At 44.9% G+C, this 19,913-nt stretch overlaps 3 protein-coding genes across 6 annotated transcripts in view; 2 read left to right on the forward strand and 1 right to left on the reverse strand.

The window, feature by feature from the left end:
* The window catches only part of CDH26 (cadherin 26), a gene marked incomplete at its 5' end in the record, with an annotated part of 102,318 nt that extends 92,110 nt beyond the window's left edge, over nucleotides 1-10,208 (forward strand). Inside the window, 4 exon segments of the mRNA XM_082362336.1 lie at nucleotides 2,018-2,176; nucleotides 2,780-3,076; nucleotides 4,184-4,251; nucleotides 4,422-10,208.
* Nucleotides 10,209-10,351: 143 nt separating this feature from the next.
* On the reverse strand, nucleotides 10,352-16,633 carry FAM217B (family with sequence similarity 217 member B). Of its 4 annotated transcripts, none has more exons than XM_082361030.1 (5): nucleotides 16,166-16,280; nucleotides 14,960-15,240; nucleotides 14,484-14,560; nucleotides 14,266-14,351; nucleotides 10,352-12,862 (listed from the first exon to the last, which is right to left on the reverse strand). In XM_082361030.1, exon 5 carries the CDS (start codon nucleotides 12,856-12,858, stop codon nucleotides 11,707-11,709), a length of 1,152 nt encoding a protein of 383 aa, XP_082217156.1. In that variant the 5' UTR covers nucleotides 12,859-12,862; nucleotides 14,266-14,351; nucleotides 14,484-14,560; nucleotides 14,960-15,240; nucleotides 16,166-16,280; the 3' UTR covers nucleotides 10,352-11,706. The 4 variants fall into 4 exon arrangements, with proteins under 4 accessions (XP_082217156.1, XP_082217155.1, XP_082217154.1 ...); XM_082361029.1 differs by having other exon boundaries at nucleotides 14,484-14,595; XM_082361028.1 differs by lacking the exon at nucleotides 14,960-15,240 and having other exon boundaries at nucleotides 16,166-16,633.
* Nucleotides 16,633-19,899, forward strand: PPP1R3D (protein phosphatase 1 regulatory subunit 3D). Its single transcript, XM_082361033.1, has one exon. The coding sequence runs from the start codon at nucleotides 16,760-16,762 to the stop codon at nucleotides 17,657-17,659; it is 900 nt and encodes a 299-aa protein (XP_082217159.1). The 5' UTR covers nucleotides 16,633-16,759; the 3' UTR covers nucleotides 17,660-19,899.
* Nucleotides 19,900-19,913: the final 14 nt, after the last annotated feature.

The raw sequence follows: 19,913 nt of genomic DNA on the forward strand, positions 1-19,913 counted from the left end.
CTAGTGTATTTTTCATCTCAGTTATTGTACTGTTCATCTCTGTTTGTTTGTTCTTCAGTTCTTCTAGGTCTTCATTAAACATTTCTTGCATCTTCTCAATCTTTGTTTTTCCGAGGTCCTGGATCATCTTCACTATCATTATTCTGAATTCTTTTTCTGGAAGGTTGCCTATCTCCACTTCATTTAGTTGTTTTTCTGGGGTTTTATCTCGTTCCTTCATCTGGTACATAGCCCTCTGTCTTTTCATCTTGTCTGTCTTTCCGTGAATGTGGTTTTTGTTTCAAAGGCTGCAGGATTGTAGTTCTTCTTGCTTCTGCTGTCTGCCCTCTGGTGGATTAGGCAAACTAATCCCTGGCCTTTCTTGGTTTATCAGAGTGGGGTGGGCTGAGCCTTAGCCTTTAACCTCGTTAGCTACAAGCAGAATTCTTAGGAAAGGAGTGGAGGGAAATAAAACTGCCCCTGCCACACATACAGCAGACATGAGGCTGGGAATCTGACCCCAGGAGATTAGGGCTCAGTCAGAGGAAAGTGAAACCAGTGGCTCTGGGGAAGTAGGGGTTTAGTTTCTTTATTTTTAGTTTCCAAAAATCAATGGAATGCCCAGTGATCTCTTTCTGTAGCAGGGTATTTTAATGTTCATTTCCTTATAGTCTCTATCATTTGAAACCAAAGAACTGGAAAAGGAAAGGATAACTTTATCAAGGAAAAAAGAAAAAGTATACTTTTTACTTTCCAAAGCACTAACAATCTTTATCCCAACCATGTCTCGAGGCTCTGGGGTTTATAGACTTTTTCTACCAAAATCTCTTTTACGCTTAGATGAATCTGGCTTTTTGAGTTTGGGATTAAAGGAAGAGGGAGGAGGGATGGGAAAGAGACTCCCTACGGGTGGGGTCTCTGTACCAACCTGGGGTCTTTGCATTAGAATTCTGAAAAAAAGACAAGCTGAGGTTCTACCATACCAATACTAAGGCTGCAGTGACCAAGTTTAAAACAAAATCTGACATCCGTTAGTCCTCATTACCTTAACCTATTACCTTGTTATCACATCACCTTGTTTAAAATAGTAAACAGTTTTTCAGCAGATGAAATAGAAGATAGGCTTTCTTGCCTTACCGTACATTCATAGCTCCTCGAGAGGCTGCTGCACATTTTAATTTGAATAGTTTATAATCTGAATCCAAATTAATAGTTTGTTATTGAAAAGAGTAACTAATGTAATTTTAAGATCTCTCTATTTCCTGTGCATAAAGAGAAGCATAACAATAATTATCAAATTTACAACCTTGCATTTATTTTCAAAGTGGATTTTTTTTTAATTAATTAATTAATTAATTTATTTTTGGCTGTGTTGGGTCTTCGTTTCTGTGTGAGGGCTTTCTCCAGTTGCGGCGAGCGGGGGCCACTCTTCATCGCGGTGTGCGGGCCTCACTGTTGCGGCCTCTCGTTGCGGAGCACAGGCTCCAGACACTCAGGCTCAGTAGTTGTGGCTCCCGGGCCCAGTTGCTCCACAGCATGTGGGATCCTCCCAGACCAGGGCTTGAACCTGTGCCCCCTGCATTGGCAGGCAGACTCTCAACCACTGCGCCACCAGGGAAGCCCCTCAAAGTGGATATTTTGATTCCGTGTAAGTCTATTCAAAAACTTGATTAAGTTAGAGTCACTAATTCAGAATTTATAGATGAGGTAAACTGAACCATGTGGAATGTTCGTGAGAGATGCAGGTTGTACACCCCTAATGCTGGCGCTGAAAATGTTGATCAAGAAAGACAGTGTGTTGGCCTCCAGAGATCCAGAGAGGGGCTGGGGAATGCGAGTGAAGGGTTCCACTTTTATATTTGCTTTAAGTTGAAGAAAATTGGTATTTTAATATATTAAAAAACAACCAAATTTTCAACATCCTCAAACATTTAAAAGTAAAAGAGCAAGAAACCAGTTTCCCATATGACAGTCCTTCTCAGTTAGGCTGTGACTCACTCGGCTGGTGACTCTGGGCTTCACCTGCCTCATGTCTTAGGTGAGTCAGAGCTGGAAGATGTCAAGTTTCTCTGTTCTGTGTATCCACGATTCCGGGGAAGACCGTCAGTGTTCCTGTGTCCTTAGAAGTGCAGTAATACCTTATGGCCACAAGGCAGCAGCTCCCAGCTCAATGTAAGCTGAAATGAAGAAAGTGATGGTAAGATAAAAGTTTCTTGATTAAAAGGAAGGTAAGGGTGAGAATTAATTATCTAGACTCTACATTTACACCTTGGGTGTTGAGGGGTGCCCAACCCACCTCAAGTTCTCTGTGTTTTTTATAATGATAAACGCATCATGAGTGCATCTAAGCAAGGATTTTGTCTTGAATTATCCCTGTCAATCAGGGTTCCTGCAAATGCCAGGCACTCACTGAGTTTCATTTTCAGGGTTGTTAGTCAAGACAACTGAAACACGTTCATCTTCCATCTTTTCAAGGAAAAGCATGTTGCGTGGGAGGTTTCTACTGGCCCAGGAAGTGTTGAGTAGAGTCCTTAACTGAGAATAAAGAAGCAGTAGTTCACGACGTTCTAAAAAGAGACACCAACAGTTAGGACCAGACACCTCAGCATTCCCCCAAATGGCAGAACTGACCCTGTGGCCTGCAACCTGCACCACAGCCCAGTTTCCTGGTCCCAGCCCACCCACTGGTGAGGAGTCCAGGGGGGTGGGTGTCAGCTGGCTTCCTTGGGCCTCATTTGCAGTGAGAGCTGATCCCACCTTCCCTGCTGCAGATGGATGGGATGCTTTCTTTCCACTTCAGGAAATCAGTGAGTTGGATTTTTCCTGTGCATGGGACGGGAGCTTCCTGAGAATCACTGGTCAAGCACGAGGGTCACTGCAAGACAAGGCCCTGGCGTCCCATCCTGGCTTAGACTTCTGCTTGGCCAGTGGCTGGCTGGCCGAGCCCTGTGCCCAGCTGAGATGAAGGGTCTTGTGGTGGCCAACAGGACTCAGAGAAGGATAACGGAAAAGTGCCCATCACTTCCTCCATTGAGTGTGGTGAGGAAACCGAATTTCTCCCGTGGGTCAAGTCAACATCGAAGAAGGGAATGGTCAGGTATGAGCCTTCTTCCTGCCCCCGCAGTGGGATGCTGCTGGTCGGGAGGGGGAGGACACCTCATATGCATAGAGGAGTCCAGAGTCGGACATTTGGACGCCTTCTCCACGGAGGTGAGCCAACCTAAGCGACCACCTGGAAACAGAGAAGAGGGAGGGAAGGAAGGTGTCCCAGTGGGACCCACAGCCATGCCCTCCTGTGCTGGTGGGAGCTAGAGAGAAGAGGGGAGAGTCTGTTTCTTCATAGTCAGGGGAAAAGCTTAACTTCTGAGAACAGTCTCCAAGGGACAAAACAAAAAACAACCCAAGGAAGGGCTGTGCTTCCAGAAATGGGGAAGTGGTTCCCACAAGCCCAGCCCTGCCTTGTAGAATGATCACCTTTCAACAAAACATAAAACAACAAGTGCCTGGAGCCTCTGGAGAGAGACAAAAGGCACAGAAACTAAAGGGAGCCAGGTGCCCGGAAAAGGATGGACAGACGGGCCGAGAGCCAGGTGTTCACGCAGGATCTGGGTACTGAGCGTGTGGGTGTTCCCTGCACAGTTCTTTCAACTTTTCTGTGTGTTCAAAATTTTTTACAATACAATATTGGTGAAAAAAATCATTGGAGTGAATTTGACTCCAGCAGTAAAAAAAAAAAAAAAATCCAAGTTATTATTAAGTGTAGTTTTACTCCAATGTCAATATCATGTGTCTAGTTGTAGCCCACTATCTAACACACGTACGGGGGAACACATCTAACGTGTTAGATTTTATGCCAGAATAAAATAATTCATCACTTGTATTTCCTGATTTATTTTCAGTGACTCACAAGTGTTTGTCTCCTATATGCGTGCTTTGTCGTCACATAGGTTGATCAGAAGTGGTCCCTTATGTTTTAGTATTTTGAGTCCGCCACCAAGAGCTGGCCAGAAAATTTCCTTTGAGAGATTTTAATCTCTTGCCCCTATTTGTTCAACTAATCATTGTAGATGAACAATTAGGGGGGGGAATGCTGCCACGTACAACAGATTGGAGCGTTTTTCGCTTTTTCAAGTATTCTGATAGTAGAATCACCAAGCTCTTTCTTCAGTTGCTTATGTATGTAAATGTTTTTATGCTTTTTTAGGGAAGAAGAAGGGAGATAAAGATTTGAGGCTATTTACTTTGTCTTCCCACATAAACTGTCCTGTAGAGGTAAAAATATATGCTTCCTTTTTAAATATTTTCGGTTAAACTTGGTAGATCATTCATTTCATTATTGCAGAAGACCTGTTAGCAAAAAGCATTTCATTTCAGTATTTAGAAAATTGAACAACATAGGAAAAGGGCCAAACCTTCCTTTTCTTTCTGTTTCCTTTATTAAGGTGGACATCTCCAGAGAGATGAGTTCAGAGGAAAAGCGTGGTGACAGGAAGTGGTGACCCTACCAAACCTGGCCCAAATGTTGAATGAAGTATGTGAAAAAGTCAGCTGAAGGCAGGGTGAGTTCTCTACACCTGGAGTTTAAAAATAGAAGAGTGTGGATGTAAGAAAAACATACTCAAGGTGGATGTGTTCTGAGACACCTCCACTCCTTCATACCCACCTGTGGCACAGGTCATCAGAGCCATGAAGCATGCAGGTTAGTGTCCTATGCTTTTTTTTTTTTTTTATTGAAGTATAGTTGATGTACAAGATTAATAAGTTACAGGTGATTCACAATTTTTAAAGATTATATTCCATTTATAGTTATTATAAAATATTGGCTATATTCCCTACATATATCCTTTTAGCTTATTTTATACATAACAGCTTGTACCTCTTAATCCCTTACCCTATATTGCCCCTCTCCCCACTGCTAACCACTTGATTGTTCTCTATATCTGTGAGTCGGCTTCTTTTTTGTTATAGTCACTGGTTTGTTATATTTCTTAGGTTCCACATGTAAGTGATATCATTCAGTATTTGTCTTTCTCTGTCTGACTTATTTCACTTAGCATAATGCCCTTCAGGTCCATCCATGTTGTTGCAAAGGGCAAAGTTTCCTTCTTTTTGATGGCTGAGTAGTGACCTATTCTTGAGGTGAAGAGCCAGCTAAGTGCCTTTAAGCCCTGGAGGAAGTAGACAGAGGTAAGCAGAAGACTTTGTTAGTGGCCAAAGCACGAGAGGGGACTGACTGGTCCAGCAGGTGAAATGCTGTCAAAGCAGCCACTTCAACCTTGCAGACTTTAAGTGCCATAAAGGCAGGTTTCTCAAACTTTAACCTCCAAAAATGTTGTTAAAACACAGACTCTGATTCTGGAAGCCAACATTTACCTTTACCCTAATGAGTGCCAACTTAAAAAAAAAAAGCACAATGTGAGAGTTGTGAGTTAAGTTTTATTGGGGGCAAAATGAGGACTATAGCCTGGGAGACAGCATCTCAGATAGCTCTGAGAAACTGCTCCAAAGAAGTAGGGGGGAAGGTCAGTGTAGATGTGATTTTGGTGAAGGGGGAGTACCTGCGATCAAACGCATATCTTTTTGCAGAAGGTTTCTGCTAGTCACAAGGAGCAGACGTCACCATGAAGGATTTTAGTGCTTTTCTAGATATGAGGAGATACAAGAAGTGGGCTCATAAAATCGGCTCCTGAAAATATCTAACTATCTGAAGACCTGTTTTGCCAGTTTTTCCCAGAGCACAGAGTGCCTCATTCCTGCTCTCCACCCTGAACTCCTTTCAGGGGGTGTCGGAGGTCAGCAGCTACAGCAACATGTGATTTAATCCTTGTAGAGGTAGATGGCAAGTGCCAATGGCAAGTGCCAATTTGTAGTTGACATGGGGAAGGAAAAATAATGTTCCCCCTACCCTCTAGCCTCTTGGCTGAGATCCCCTGTAATAAAAGACAGATTAACACGAGGAAAACCAACAGAAGTTGAATAACCTGTATGCTCCCTGTATACATGGGAGACACCCAGGAAAAGTGAGGAACTCCCAGAAATGGCCTAGCCGCCATAAATACCATCTCCAGCTAAAGACAAAAGATGTTGGATTTGGGAGAGCGAGTGAAAGGAAGTTGTCAGGAAAAGCACAGGAAACGAGAGTATAGTTGTTATGCAGGTTTAACTCCTGCCTTAATATAAGAGTTGATAAGACTGATAAGAATTTCTAGATTTAGTTCATCCTCCTCTTCCAGGTACAGAGAGGAAGACACCTTTATAGATGGAGATTTCCCTTAACAATGTAAATGTCTTCTTACAAAAGGGTAACGTCTCAGTTTTCAAAGCCTCTCCAGTGTCTGCTGTTTCTCAAAAATGATCAGCCTAAAAAAATCCTCATGCCAAAGAGGCATATTTTGTGGCGGCAAGTTCTGCCCCCCTTCACCCTCTTAGGGTTCTTTTTGGCTGGGCCTGACAGCTACATTGACATGAGACAGATCAACGGAGAAAAGCACACCAATTTATTTAACACGAGTCTTACAGGACCCAGGAGCCTTCATAAAGAATGAAGACTCAGAGAAATGGTGACACTAACTTGCTTTTATATTAGATTGAACAAAGTGGGCAATTGTGGAAAAGTGATTACACGATGTGGAAGACTAGAGGAAGTTAAGAATCACTTGAACAAATAAAGTTTGTGTAGAGTTCTCTCGGTCTCAACTTCTCATCCCTGACGATGAAAAACGTTACTTTCCTCCTGCTATAAGGAGCACATCTTTCATAGAGGAATTTAATTTCCTGCTTTTAAGAGAATGCAGAAAGGTAGGAGTGTTTTTCTTGTACTTGCTGTTTTTCAAGTGCCTTTAACTCAAAATCATCCAAATGCCAGAGCGACATGTTTTGGGGTGGTGTGTTCTGAACTCCTTCACCATTAGTGGGTCTGAAGTGGGGCTCACAATACGAGGAGCAAGGCATAAAATTGTGCTAGCTGAACGGAATTGAAAGTTAAATATGCATCATTAGTTTTCTCTAAAATATCATGCAAGCTGGGACAGTTATATGTACGACTATCCCATTTTTAAATTTCGATATATATTTTCCAGTGTTATCACAGTTAATTCCTTAAATACCAAATTGCTGAGGACAGAGATATACTAATGATATTTTTTGAACAGGGTCCTTCTGAAGATATTTATAAACGAATGATTTATGTTCCTTCATGGAACATTGTTTCTATGCTATAAATAGTGTTTTATGATATCAAAGTAATGATGCAAGGAGGCTTTTGGACTGAGGTGGTTTTAACCCCTTCTTCACCTACCTAAGCAGCCCAAACCCTAAGCGGAATATTTCCCGCAAATGCCTCAAGAGCAGGAAAAACAACCCAATCACCAACAGCCAATCAGGCTTTCCCAAATGGCACGACCACTTAAGCCACAGCCAATCAAATGATTCCCTTGCTTCTGCATCCTCTCTATAAAATTTTCCACCCTCAGCTCCTGTCCGGGAAGTAGTGCTGCTAACCTCTAAGGCTTTGGTGCTGCTCAATTTGAATTGATTTTTGCTCAAATCAATCCTTAAATCTTTCAAAGAGAAAAGTCTTAATCTTCTTGTGTCTGAAATCAAACAGTCCTCCCCACTCCCCATGTCTTTTTGATTACAAGAAAAACGTCTCCATTTGGTCAGAAGGCATTCACAGAACCCATTCAGTGCTGCCCGAAAAGGTTTAGTTGCCACCTTGTGGATAAGAAAAGAGCCGCATCCAAAGATAATCTACCATTTTCTGTACAAACAAATGATTTAAAACCTCCAGCATGGTTAACTTTCAAATTATCAAAAAATTATTTGTAAACCCCGTTAAAAACAAGACAGCAGGCCCCAAATGAGTCGCTTATGCTAAGCCCCACTTCACCAAACCGAGACTTAGCAACAGTTTCAGCTGTCCCGAAACGGAATCTTCAGCCCGTCTGTCGCAACAGCCTACACGGGACTCGTTCAGTCGCCTGCCTGGTCGCCCCCTGCCATCCTGGCCCCTAAAGGAAGGCGACCTTGACACAACCAATCTGCTTTTTGCTGGTATAGCTTTCTTGTCCGGCTCCCTTCTGCCTGTAGTTCCATTTCATACAGCCCCTCAGAGCCCCTTTCTAGCTGCTGGACTGGGTGCTGCTGATTTCGTGAATCACAGAATAAAGTCAGTAAGATGTCAATTTACTCAGTGAACTTGCTTTTTTACACCCCAAAGTTATTTTTTTAAACTGCCACTATTTGGTAGACTCAAAAGAGGGCACCTCATTGTCAGAGTGAGTTTAGAAAGAGGAGCAGAAAAACTTTCAGAACGCTTACGCCAGTAGCTGCTCACAGCTGCCACCTCCTAACCGGGGGACTTCCTCGAAAAAGACACGGGGCTCGTTTCTGGACGTGTACGTTAACGTGCAATAGATTTCTATCACATGTTATGTCAATTTTACTGAATTTTCATCTGCTTCCCTAACCACCTTTGGGGGTAATAAAAGGAAGAGGGACCCAAGAAAGGTACAGCCAGGGTTGCTCCTCAGATGCAGCTAGCACTGTTGTCAGGTATGCTGCTCAGTATTAAGGAAGGAACTGGAACAGAATTTCCCCCTCAAGCAGTTTTTTGAACTAATGAGGGAGAGAAATAAGACAAACTCTGAAATAAAACTGCATAAAAGGCAAATGAAAACCATACCAGAAAAATCCAGGCAATATTTTTCTAGTGTTTAATTGATCTCGAGGAAGGAAAAAGTCCAGATTCACAAAAACCTATGTGTATTGTTTTATTATACACAAAACCAAGCATACAATAAATACACAGCAAATAACATGCTGAATATTTTCAGGCCATTTTGAATGGTGCTCTGTACATGTACATGAATAAGTAATAAATACTGCTTCTCTATTACCTTGAAATACAGTACCACCAAGAGTTTTCTATTTTTATTTTACTACTCACGTAAATGAGCATAAAGGAAAGAGGAAATAGATAATATTTAAACATGTAAGGTAGAAATCCTTCTTTCTGGAAACTAACCAAATAGGCCTGAGAACCACTACTAATCAATGATATCCTCTCCCCCATCTTTTCTGTCATAGCCACCAATCCCACCCTATTCCAGTTAAGTTACAAGCCTTCAGCCAGTTTAGTCATTAAAGATTTGAGAAATAGTCCCAACCTAAACAATTGTAGCTAATACTGATATATTTTTGTAATTCATTTTTGTACTTTTTTACAACTTTTTCCCCTGATCCTAAGCTTGAAGCAGTTCTTCTTACATTCTCTAAACTTGGAGGGGTTTTTTTGCTACCATTTATTTTATTTTATTGGATCATTTTAATTGGTTTAAATGCAACATGTATGTAAACAACTCCACAGAAATGAGAGGCACTTCTTAGAAATACAATGACTCATGTCACAAGATTCAATGGCTTCAATTTGATGAACTGAATGAACTCCTGACTCAACTCTCCAATGTTGTCTGCTTGAATGGCGAGATCCTTATCTGCAGCATTTAGTGCATTAAAAGATGTGCATCAGAAATCACAAAATTGTGCTTATGTTCCATAATGAACCTATATTCATTAGGAGCTCTGATCCAATAACAATAATGTTGGTTAAAATAAACTACCAACCCGAGGCAAAAAAGTAAACAAGTAAAGCCACTTTTTCAGGCTTTTAAAACTGCCTTAACATGTGACATTATAGCTATCCCCCCAAATTAAGCAACCAACTTCAAGTCAAAGAGCTAGGAACAAATGTAACATCCGAGGCGTTACCTCAACATTTCTTAATCAGCTCAGAAATACACGAGGCCGGGAAAGGTAAACTACGTCACCCTCACCCTCACCCTCCAGATCTCTGAGGGTACCTGCACAGGTGCATTACTGGGAGAGGCAGCAGCTCAGCATAAACCCTGTAGGATTAATATCAGGAGTATATATGTGTGTATATATATGTGTGTAAATATATGTAATGTGCTTACAGAGATTTATCGAACCTGAATACTTCATAAAGAGCTGCATAAAAATCTAGCAGAGAAAGGCTCATGAATTGGGTGCCGGCAGTGTATATAGGACTAACCCATCTGTACTCACAGGAGCAGGGCCGTCGAGGGACATGTGGGGTGCCACTCAGGAACCACAGAAAGGAAAAGTAAGACTAGCACTATGTTTTCAAAACACTATACTTATACTGAGTACAAAAGTTATAGTATAATTGCGAACCATGGAAGTAATGCCTGCCAGATGTGCATCGTTTGTTCATTTATAAAAATGCATAAGATTTTATTGTAAGCAGTGCTTTCTCCAGTAGGGTGGTGTGAGAGAGAATATAAGAGGGACTCTGTAAATAAAAGTCTTAGAAGGAAAAAAATTACCATAAAAATTTTTGTTGTTTAATACGATTAAAATCAGATTTTAAAATGGCATCTTAATATTCAACTTTGGCCTATTATTTTAATTCTTTATAAATGCATCTTGTCTTTATGTTAACTTAAACAGCGCCTTGGATGACACTGAGTTACTGGGTGAAAAGTCTGCGAGTTAGTAAATATTTTCAGATGAAAAGTGCCAAGTTTTTCATTTGTCCCAAAGGTGAGAAAACAGAAACATATATGTAAAAAAACAAATAGAATAATCGTTTGAAGGGATAAAATCAGCTGCAGTCATTAAAACATACTGTATATCAAGAAGTAGTCAAGCAAAGGTTCTACAGGTATCCACCATAATATCAAGAGAAATCTCTCAGCACAACCATAGGGACAAGTAGATGTGACTTAACAGCGGTTAAATAAGAAGCATTCAGGGGAGTCAGGAAGCCGCAGGGCCAGGTGAGGAGGTTAAGACGTTCAGTAACCTGATCCGTGGTCCGCCCTCCCACCCCCTGCTCCCAGCAAGATTATAAAGTCCTGCTCTCGCAAATGAAGACAGATCATCATTCTGATGCTTTTTCCCACGGCACCTCTTCAGAGAAGCCACACATGCCGGGGATTCTGGTGCCAACTGTTTCATTCTTCCTCCCATCACGTGCTAAGAACCGTGCTCAGGCCCGCCGACGTCCACTGGGACGAAGCCTGCACGCTATTTTAACTTCAGCTTAGAGAATATCGAAATGGACTTCGCCACCACCTCTAAATTGAAAAGGCCTTGTTTTTTTTTTAAACCCACGTCAGAGAAAGTGTTTGAAAGCACTAGATTCCACTGTCTGGAAGGAGCAGGCAGCTTAGTGATAAATGACTTTGCTCATAATAGCTGCTCCGTAACTCGAGGAAGAGCCGAAGCTTCCCCAGGAGTGAGATGCCCGGACCTTCTGCTTGAATAGTTTAGGATGAGGATGCAGAGAGCCCTAGTTCAGACATTCAGGATACTACACCGTTTGAAGCAGTACGCACTAGTTTACATACGCTGTACGTGGCCTGGCTGAGGTTTCAGAAGTTCAGTCCACTCTTCCCTTGGAGAGCTGTCGTTTTATTTCTTTATATGGCACAGAACTTGGTTAATTTTTATCTGAAGGGCTCTCATTTCCCTAAGACTGTCAACACAAAATATGGTTACTGAAAGACACCCTTCTTTGGAAACGACCCTGTTGTGGCTTGGGTGGGCATGGCGTGGACTAAAGAACTGGTCAACCTCTTCAGTGTCAGTAATCCCAAAGTCTCTTAAAATTCACAGTATTGTAACTTTTGGAAGCGCTCCAATATTGAGGCACCTGCAGGTCCTTGCAATTCATCATCTCAGTTATGATTTGAATTTGTGTGTGTTTGGTTTTACTCCATTTGTTTTGAGCTTTTTCTCGCTGGATATAGTGGCTCGAGCACAATTATTTGCATTTCCCTTTTTCTTAAGAGTTGCATGTGCTGGCGCTCTGGAGGACTTGTAGGTGTCCGTGGAGTCCCCGATCACCGCTGGCTGCCTGGGAAAGCAAAGGTTCACGCTGCTCTCCATCTTAGGGTCGCCGCCGTCCCCGCAGGACAGATGCCAGTGCTGCAGCTTGGAGCTCTTGTTGGATTTCTTTTTCTTCTCCTCTGTCTGCATGTCCAGGGTTTGCTTCTGAGAACACAGTCTGCTGCTACTCAGCACATCGAGGGATTTGGTGGAAGCCTCACATGTGTAATAGGACGGATGGACGTCTTCCCGGTGCACGTCTTTCTTTCGTGAAGGGCCTGACTTCGGAGGCCCTTCCTGCTGAGGCGTGGACAGAGCGCTGGCAATCAGCTTGCTTCTCCCAGGGCTTTTCAGAGCCCCCGAGGTCCCAGGGGCAGTGGGAGGCCTCGCCTTGGCCCCCTTTCCTTTCTCGCACTGGACAGTCTGGATCTGTAGCCACTCGAGCTGGACAAGCCTGTCGACGTACTTCCCCAGCGGCCCCGCGGCTCTGGGCACGGCCTCTGTCCTGCGCTCAGAGTGCAGGAGCACAGCCATGTCCCGCAGGTCCCAGGAGTTACACGGGGCCGGGAGGAAGTCGGGGTAACAGTATTCGGGCTGGGTGGGACCCTGCCCTGGGTGCAGATCGAAGTGAACCGCATCAATCTCTTCGGCTCGAAGGTGAAGATCTGGAGGCGTGAGGGGAGAAGGGGGGACGGGGATTCTTTCTGAATCAGAGAGGTCACTGGCACTGTCCTCCTCAGCATCTTCTTTGACAATTTTCATCGTCTGAAAGTCCAGAAACAACTTGTTCCCTGAGGACTCCCGACACCTGTAGCCAAGGGGACTCCTTTTGGGGTTTCCTTCCGGGGAAATGCTTTCCTTCAGTTTATCCTCAGTTGGTTGGGGGACACATCCTCCGAGACTGCTTTTCAGCTGGGACGAGACGTAGGGGACTTGGGATTTACTCTGCCTTTTTCTTGAATTCTTTGGACATTGTACTTTATTCCAAGAGGGGCCTGCATTCATATTGCTGCGAGAAATAAACCTGCAATTCTTAGTCCATCTGACAAAAACTGGCCAGCCGGTGACTGAACAAAGGAACCAAAAGAATCCCCTAGTGGTATATTTCAGCTATTGAGAGGTATTAGAAAATGTGAGGCCTCTAAACTCACAGAACAAGTTACAGGACAATTTTCCACTTGATACTCTACTTAGGAAACATCATAGTGTAGGTGCCAGAGTAAATGCATGGATTCTATTTTACATCAAACATTAGCTTTTAAGAAAAACACTAACATTTCATAAATTGCTTATATTATCATTTTAAACATTAGTTTGGAAAACATCTCTCATAGGACGCTCAATCTGTTCTGCTAATGATGAGCAGTGTTTAATAACATGAACAAGTAAAATCCACAGCTTTCTTTTATATACCTATTTTCAATTAAATGTAAACAGGATTTAAAATACAAGTTTTACAGAACTTAATCACTGATTGGTGGTAATTCTGAGCTGACAAAAATCTTAAGGAAAAGTGTAGCATATACAACCTACACCTTAAACCAAAAGCTTATCAAAGTGTTTTCAAATAGAAAACACACTCAGGAAAACTGTTTAGTAGAGGAATAGGAATACAATCATACCTTTTAACACAATATGAATTTAAAAAATAGGTTTAATGCAATCCTTTGAATGGCGGGGAAGTAGACATTGTGAATACCGTGTGCATTACTAGCATGGCAACTGATTCTTCCTCTAATTTATTCTGAGGCAGGATCTTGTATCAGAGGTGAAAATATTTTCTTTTTGACTTATTTACCAAGAACATAGCATTTTGCCAAGATGAATAATACTTCTCAGCAACATCAGTCTGGTGGGGTTAAAAAAATTGGGTGGTAAACATGCTTTGTGGAAACCTCAGAGGTTCATTTGTTTGGTTTACATTCGTCTGTGTTTCCACCACACTAAGCAATTACTTGAAAATGTGTCACTTCTTAACAAATAAACACGTTGGAGGTTAAATCATTGCCAGTAACGTAACACGTGCTCAGTAAATGTTGACGAAATGGATAAAGGAATTGCCATTATTTAGAACTCATAGCCAATATTGTTAAAACTTTCATTTACCTCTAGCTGTCTGTGTGCATCCGTAAAAGTTATCAGTATCCTTTTTATAGAAAAGGAAACTAACATAGACAGATGATTAAGGGGCTTACCCCAAATTGTGGATTCTGCTAAGAGTGCAAGAATTATGTATGACCTCTGGAATTTTTACCAACTAGTAATGTTTAAAATCATTTCTGCCAGACAAGAAATATAAGTATATATTTCCTATCAACAGACATATTTTTTTCCCAACCACACATATCAATCTGGAGAACTGAGATAACGTGCCTTTTGCAAGACAAAGCAATTACATGAAAAACTATTTACCTGCTTTTCTGATAAGATTTATTCACCCTATTCCCTTTCTTGAAAAAGTCACACGGCTGATCATCATCTAGGGTTTGATGGACTGTCTAAAAAACAGACACGTAGTTAATAAACACCCTGATCACACACACACACACACACACACACAAAAGAAACAAACAGGAAAAAAAAAAAACAGAACAAATCTAAATAAGATTTTACTTCAAAGTTTACATCACCTTTGCTGTAGCGCTCAAAATATTCTTGCTCAGTCTGTTGGGAGATGATGGCAGCAGGGGAAGTAACTTCTTTATTCCTGTTATATTTGGAAAGGACTCCTTACCACCGGAACTAGAAGCAACAGAACAGTGTCGGCAAGTACTGACTGCAAACGGTCCTATCACCAGTATTGTGCTGGTTTTCACTTGTTCTTAAATATTCAAATTGTATAGAAAAACTGGTGGGAGGATATTGCCTTCTATTTACGGTTTAATCTTTTTTTGCTTGTTTGTTTTTCACAGTGGATATTAGATACAAGATCACACTACTACAAATGGATTCCCTCTCTCTCTCTCCCCATACCCACACATACACACACAAAATCTCCTTGGAAATAACACGCTGTGGAAATTTGTGGGGCTAATTAAGGTCGGGTGTTGCTCCAAAGTTCCCATGTCCATTCATTCATTCATTCATTCGTTCTTTCAACAAATACAGGAGTGCCTAGAAAACGGCAGGATTACACACATGTCCTGCTCTTGTGGAGCTTAAGCTCTACTGTGGAGGCTCCCTTCCAAGTCTCCTGCCTTCACTATCACATCAATCCACGAAAAGGCTATCAATATCTTCATACACATCACACGATGTTATCTCTTTGTGACATTTTGTTGATTTGTACCACCCAAGGTTGCTTTTCCCCTCTTATTTTGAGTGGCCTACTAAAAGTGCCCCATTTGAACATGAATACGTGTTTTTCTTCCGTAATATCCTCTGCCTCTGAAAAATGGAAGAGGTGGGATTATAGAAGATTTTTATTTCCTTCCTAAAACTTTGCTGTGTTATTTTTCAAAAGAAGCATGTGTGCCATTTTGGTCAGTGTACACATGATGGGAATAAAAAACACATGCGGGCCCTCACAATGAATGAATTATACCATAATCAACGGCTTGATTCATTTTGGACGTAGAAAACGTTCTTTACCAACCCTCCTCCAATTAGCCTGGTTTTATTGCTGCTTTGTCCCTCTGGACAGTAAGGAACCCTCTAGAACGCTCTCTAGAAAGTGCACTCCCATCTTCTCCACTTCACCTGACAAGCTTTACACCCTAGGCTGTGCCGTTTTCTGCACCAAGTTAGAGATGACAGCCTGCAGGGTCCCTAAGGATGCAGAAAACAAGCTCCGGTTTCCCTGACGGTTCCGGCTCCCATCGGAACAAAGCTAAAAGTCTGAGATTCTGGCTCCAAAAATGCGTCCCAAGCGCCAGAGGCTGCTTGCTTAAGGGCAACCGCATACGTCACCCCAGGGTAAGAACTCTTGCTCCCACATCTACCTCTCAGGCGCGGCGCCACGAGACAGCCGCAGCCGCCCGCTCCCCACCCCCGGGGACGGTGCCGGGCGGCAAAGCATTGTGGGTGCCGTGGGGACAGGACGCTTCTCCTCTACGTAGCGAGGCTCCCTCGGTCTGGCCTAGGGTCCAGGCTGCAGTGCAAACGTCCAAAGAGCTGGCTACCCTCGAGGCTTAAAATCAGCCTGGGGACGAGCTCCTGGAAAGGCCGGGTTTTGCACGCCTCCCCCGCCCCCATTAACCCAGAAATCCGAGGACCAGCAGCATGCACGGTCCTGGTCCTCCGTTTGTGCAGACGCGGATCTGTGATCGATCGGCGGGCGGGCCAGGCAGACGCGGACAGAGATTGATCAGACCTGTTTCGCGATCGCCGAGGACACGTGACGCGGCCGCCGGCCTTCCTTCCCGGGCCGGGGCGGGAGGCCGAACTGCGGCGCGCTGCTGCAGGCGCGGCGGCGGCGCTCGGGCGGCGGGAGTCCGCGCGCGGGCCGCGTCACGAGGGGCGGGGCGGAGGCTCGCCGGGAAGTTGCACCGACAACTTGCAGCCGCGTAAGTAACGCCAGGGCCCGGGGGTGGGAGCGGCCGCTGGGCGGACACCGCCTTCCCCCAGGCACCCAGGAGGAAGCAGAAGGCCGGCGCCACCCCGCGCTCCGCGGTGGTCCCGAAAAACTTCCACGGGAGCAAGCACTCATCTCTTGAAATCAGCTCTTTTTTTTTTTTTTTTGCTGCCCAAAGCGAAAAACCCGGGCGAGGACTCGAGGGACGAGGACTCGAGGGCCGAAGTGGCTGTCCGGGCGCAGCCGGCCCACTGGATCCCCTGCAGGCAGAGGTTCCGGCGGACCCTCCCCAGGGGCTGCTGAGCACGGCCAGGGACACAGAGGGAGCGGACGCGGGGTCGGGAGGCCACCCCCTCGGTTCCACCTCCCCATCGCCCGACGGCCGGCCGGGCCATGTCCAGAGGCCCGGGCTCCGCGGTCCTCCCCGCCGCCGCCGGTTTCCGGAAGCCCGCCCCGCGGAGCCTCAGCTGCCTCTCGGACCTGGACGGCGGCGCGGCCCGGGAGTCGCGGCCCTGCAGGCCCCCCGGGAGCCCGGGCAGCGCGCCGCCGCCGCCGCCCGCGCCGTCCGGCTGCGACCCCCGCCTTCGGCCCATCATCCTGCGGCGGGCGCGCTCGCTGCCCAGCTCGCCCGAGCGCCGCCATAAGGGCGCGGGCGCGCCGGGCGCTGCGTGCCGGCCGGGCTGCAGCCAGCAGCACCGCGTGCGCTTCGCCGACGCGCTGGGCCTGGAGCTGGCGCAGGTCAAGGTGTTCAACGCGGGCGACGACCCGTCCGTGCCGCTGCACGTGCTGTCGCGGCTCGCCATCAACTCGGACCTGTGCTGCAGCAGCCAGGACCTGGAGTTCACCTTGCAGTGCCTGGTGCCCGACTTCCCGCCGCCCGTCGAGGCCCCTGACTTCGGCGAGCGCCTGGGGCGGCAGCTCGTGTGTCTGGAGCGCGTCACCTGCTCAGACCTGGGCATCAGCGGTACGGCGCGCGTGCGCAACCTGGCCTTCGAGAAGCAGGTGGCGGTGCGCTACACGTTCTCGGACTGGCGCAGCGCGCACGAGGCGGCGGCGCGGTGGCGCGGGCCGGCGGGCACCGAGGGCGCCGAGGACGTCTTCGCCTTCGGCTTCCCAGTGCCGCCGTTCCTGCTGGAGCTCGGCTCCCGTGTGCACTTCGCGCTGCGCTACCGCGTGGCGGGCGCCGAGTACTGGGACAACAATGACGGCCGCGACTACAGCCTCACGTGCCGCAACCACGCGCTGCAGATGCCGCGCGGGGAGTGCGAGGAGAGCTGGATCCACTTCATCTGAGCCTCCGCGCGCAGGCCGCACCCGCGCTCACTTCCTGGCTGGGCTCTCGCATCTGGGCAGTGGCCCGTCCTCACACCCCGTCCCCTAACCGAGGTCGTCTGACCTCACTTCCCGCTGTAAGGTGTGCTGGCATGGCCCGTCCTGTCTTCTACTTGCATCGTCTGTGTCACTTGGTCTAAAAAGTAACCTCAGGTGCCAGAAGGCCGAGCTGTGTCCTATGCTGGGGCGGGGTGCTGGGTGGGTAGACGCATGGGTGCGTTGGCCCCTCTGAAGAAGGCCCAGGCAGGTGGTTTTGGAAAGGCCTGCATCCTCCCGCCGGGAAAGCCTGGGGTTTTTGCATGTGTCCTGATTGGGTCTCTGTGAATATAGCTGTTATTTATCATCATTGTGACGTTGGGACTTTTTACCCTTAGTGGATGCCTTCTTCGGAACATTCTGGATTTAATGAGCTAAAAAAGAAAAAAGTCATTTTGTGTGTTTGTGCCCATTGTAAACAGAATGTACAGTGTGACTCCCATTATGGTCCCTTGTGGCATTCCTGCCCTGGGACAAGAAAAACCTGAGATCACATTTTCTTGCCAATGTCTGTAGGCTTCTAACAGCCGGGAAACTATTAATAGGCATGAAATTTATGCCTCATCCGGTCATCTTACAACCATTCCTGGGAGTTCAGGCTGCCCGGTTAGGCTGTGTGTCTCCTGCATCAGCAATTGCGAAGGAAGAAAATGCTTAAAACTTTTAACTAGCAAAAGAGCCCTTTCTGCAGTCTCTTTTTGCACGTCATGTATTATTCTTGTACATGTTTGATAATTATGTATCTGCACTTTATCAGGCCATTCTGTTTAGATTTGAACTACCTAAATATTTAAAGAAATTCTGCCTTATTTCAGTTTTCAGGCAACTCTATGGAATTTCGGGCAACGATGCCCTTTGCGATGACGTTTTTGATGAATTAAGGTGACTCTCTTTATGTCTTCTTAAGCGTCAAAGGTTCCAGCAGTCATCTTTCAGAAATCACGTTACCAAGTGGAACTAGCAAGTATTTTCAGCAACAGCCAGACTGGAGGAAAAACAATACACAAATATTTATACTTTTTAAGTGTTTTAAACTGTATTTATATATGTCTGGTTTTATCAGCTACCTGCCAACTTTGTTCTTTGTGCCTTCAGATAGAAAAGTTTATAACCTCGTCTGGACTTGTTTCCCAATTTTAAAACGTTAAATGCTGTTTTTTTTTTTTTTAAATCTCCAACCAAGAAGTCAAGGCCATTGTCCCCTGCAGAGTGCCACAAGAACTTAAAACCTCAGTGAGGGGCTGGCGATTGTTTTTGGTTCTGAGTGGTGGTCTCACGGCAGGTGCTAGCACTGAGGTGTGAAAACCCAGCTAAGATGGACACGGTCTCCAACTTGGGAAGCTGGTTTCTGAGACAGCTGAAACCAGTGTAATCAATTTTGTGATAGCTGTCACCAATGCACTGACTCTAAATTTTTGAATGCTTGTTGCCATTTGTCAAATAAGTATGTAAAGGATGTGTTTTGCCTTTTAACCAATTTCTTTTTTATAATTGCAACTGTGTTGTTTTTAAAATTCCATCAACAGGGATGGCTTTCTTTGGTACCTTCTGATCTAAGAATATGGAACTTTGATTTAAAATATTGTGACTAAATTGAACAATCGTTGGCTGTTAGCACTGTGTACTCCACTGACGCGCAAGAGGGAGAGAAGCCTGGTTGCATTTCCTGCTATTTGACAAACTGTCCAGTTAGTTCAGCAAGCCTGTGAGGGCCTCAGCTGCTATGCCCTGGGTCCCAGCCCAGCGTGCAAGGCAGTTGTCCACAGCATTCAGGTAGGAGCTAGAGCTGGCAAATGTATTGCTATGTAAAGGCATGTAGAGAATCTTATAATCCATATGAAGGTCACTTACCAAAAAGGTTCTGGTCATGGAATATGAAGTAAATGTTATATATTTAATATTAAGAGAATCTCCATGTGCCTTTGAAAAAAGATCAATGTTTAAAAAATTTTAAAGCTTAAATATACCTGTCTAGTTAATAAAGAAGCTTTGGAACAGCTTAAGGAGATTTTCAGGCCTGAAAACACAGTTATGTGGCCTAGATGTTCAAATTTTGTTGTGGATTGTGCAATTCTTGGGTTGTCTCCCAAACATATTTTAATACCTGCCATTTAAGGTGTCTTCACCTAAGCCTAAATATTAAAGTATATGTGCACAAGTTGTTAGTTGAAGTGTGTTT

This window comes from Balaenoptera borealis (genome assembly GCF_965194805.1).
Source record: "Balaenoptera borealis genome assembly, chromosome: 16".
Classification (NCBI taxonomy): domain Eukaryota; kingdom Metazoa; phylum Chordata; class Mammalia; order Artiodactyla; family Balaenopteridae; genus Balaenoptera; species Balaenoptera borealis.

Coding starts and splice junctions, on each gene's coding strand:
- PPP1R3D (XM_082361033.1), top strand. CDS start 16,760: ATGTCCAGAGGCCCGGGCTCCGCGGTCCTCCCCGCCGCCGCCGGTTTC.
- FAM217B (XM_082361028.1), bottom strand. CDS start 12,858: ATGAATGCAGGCCCCTCTTGGAATAAAGTACAATGTCCAAAGAATTCA.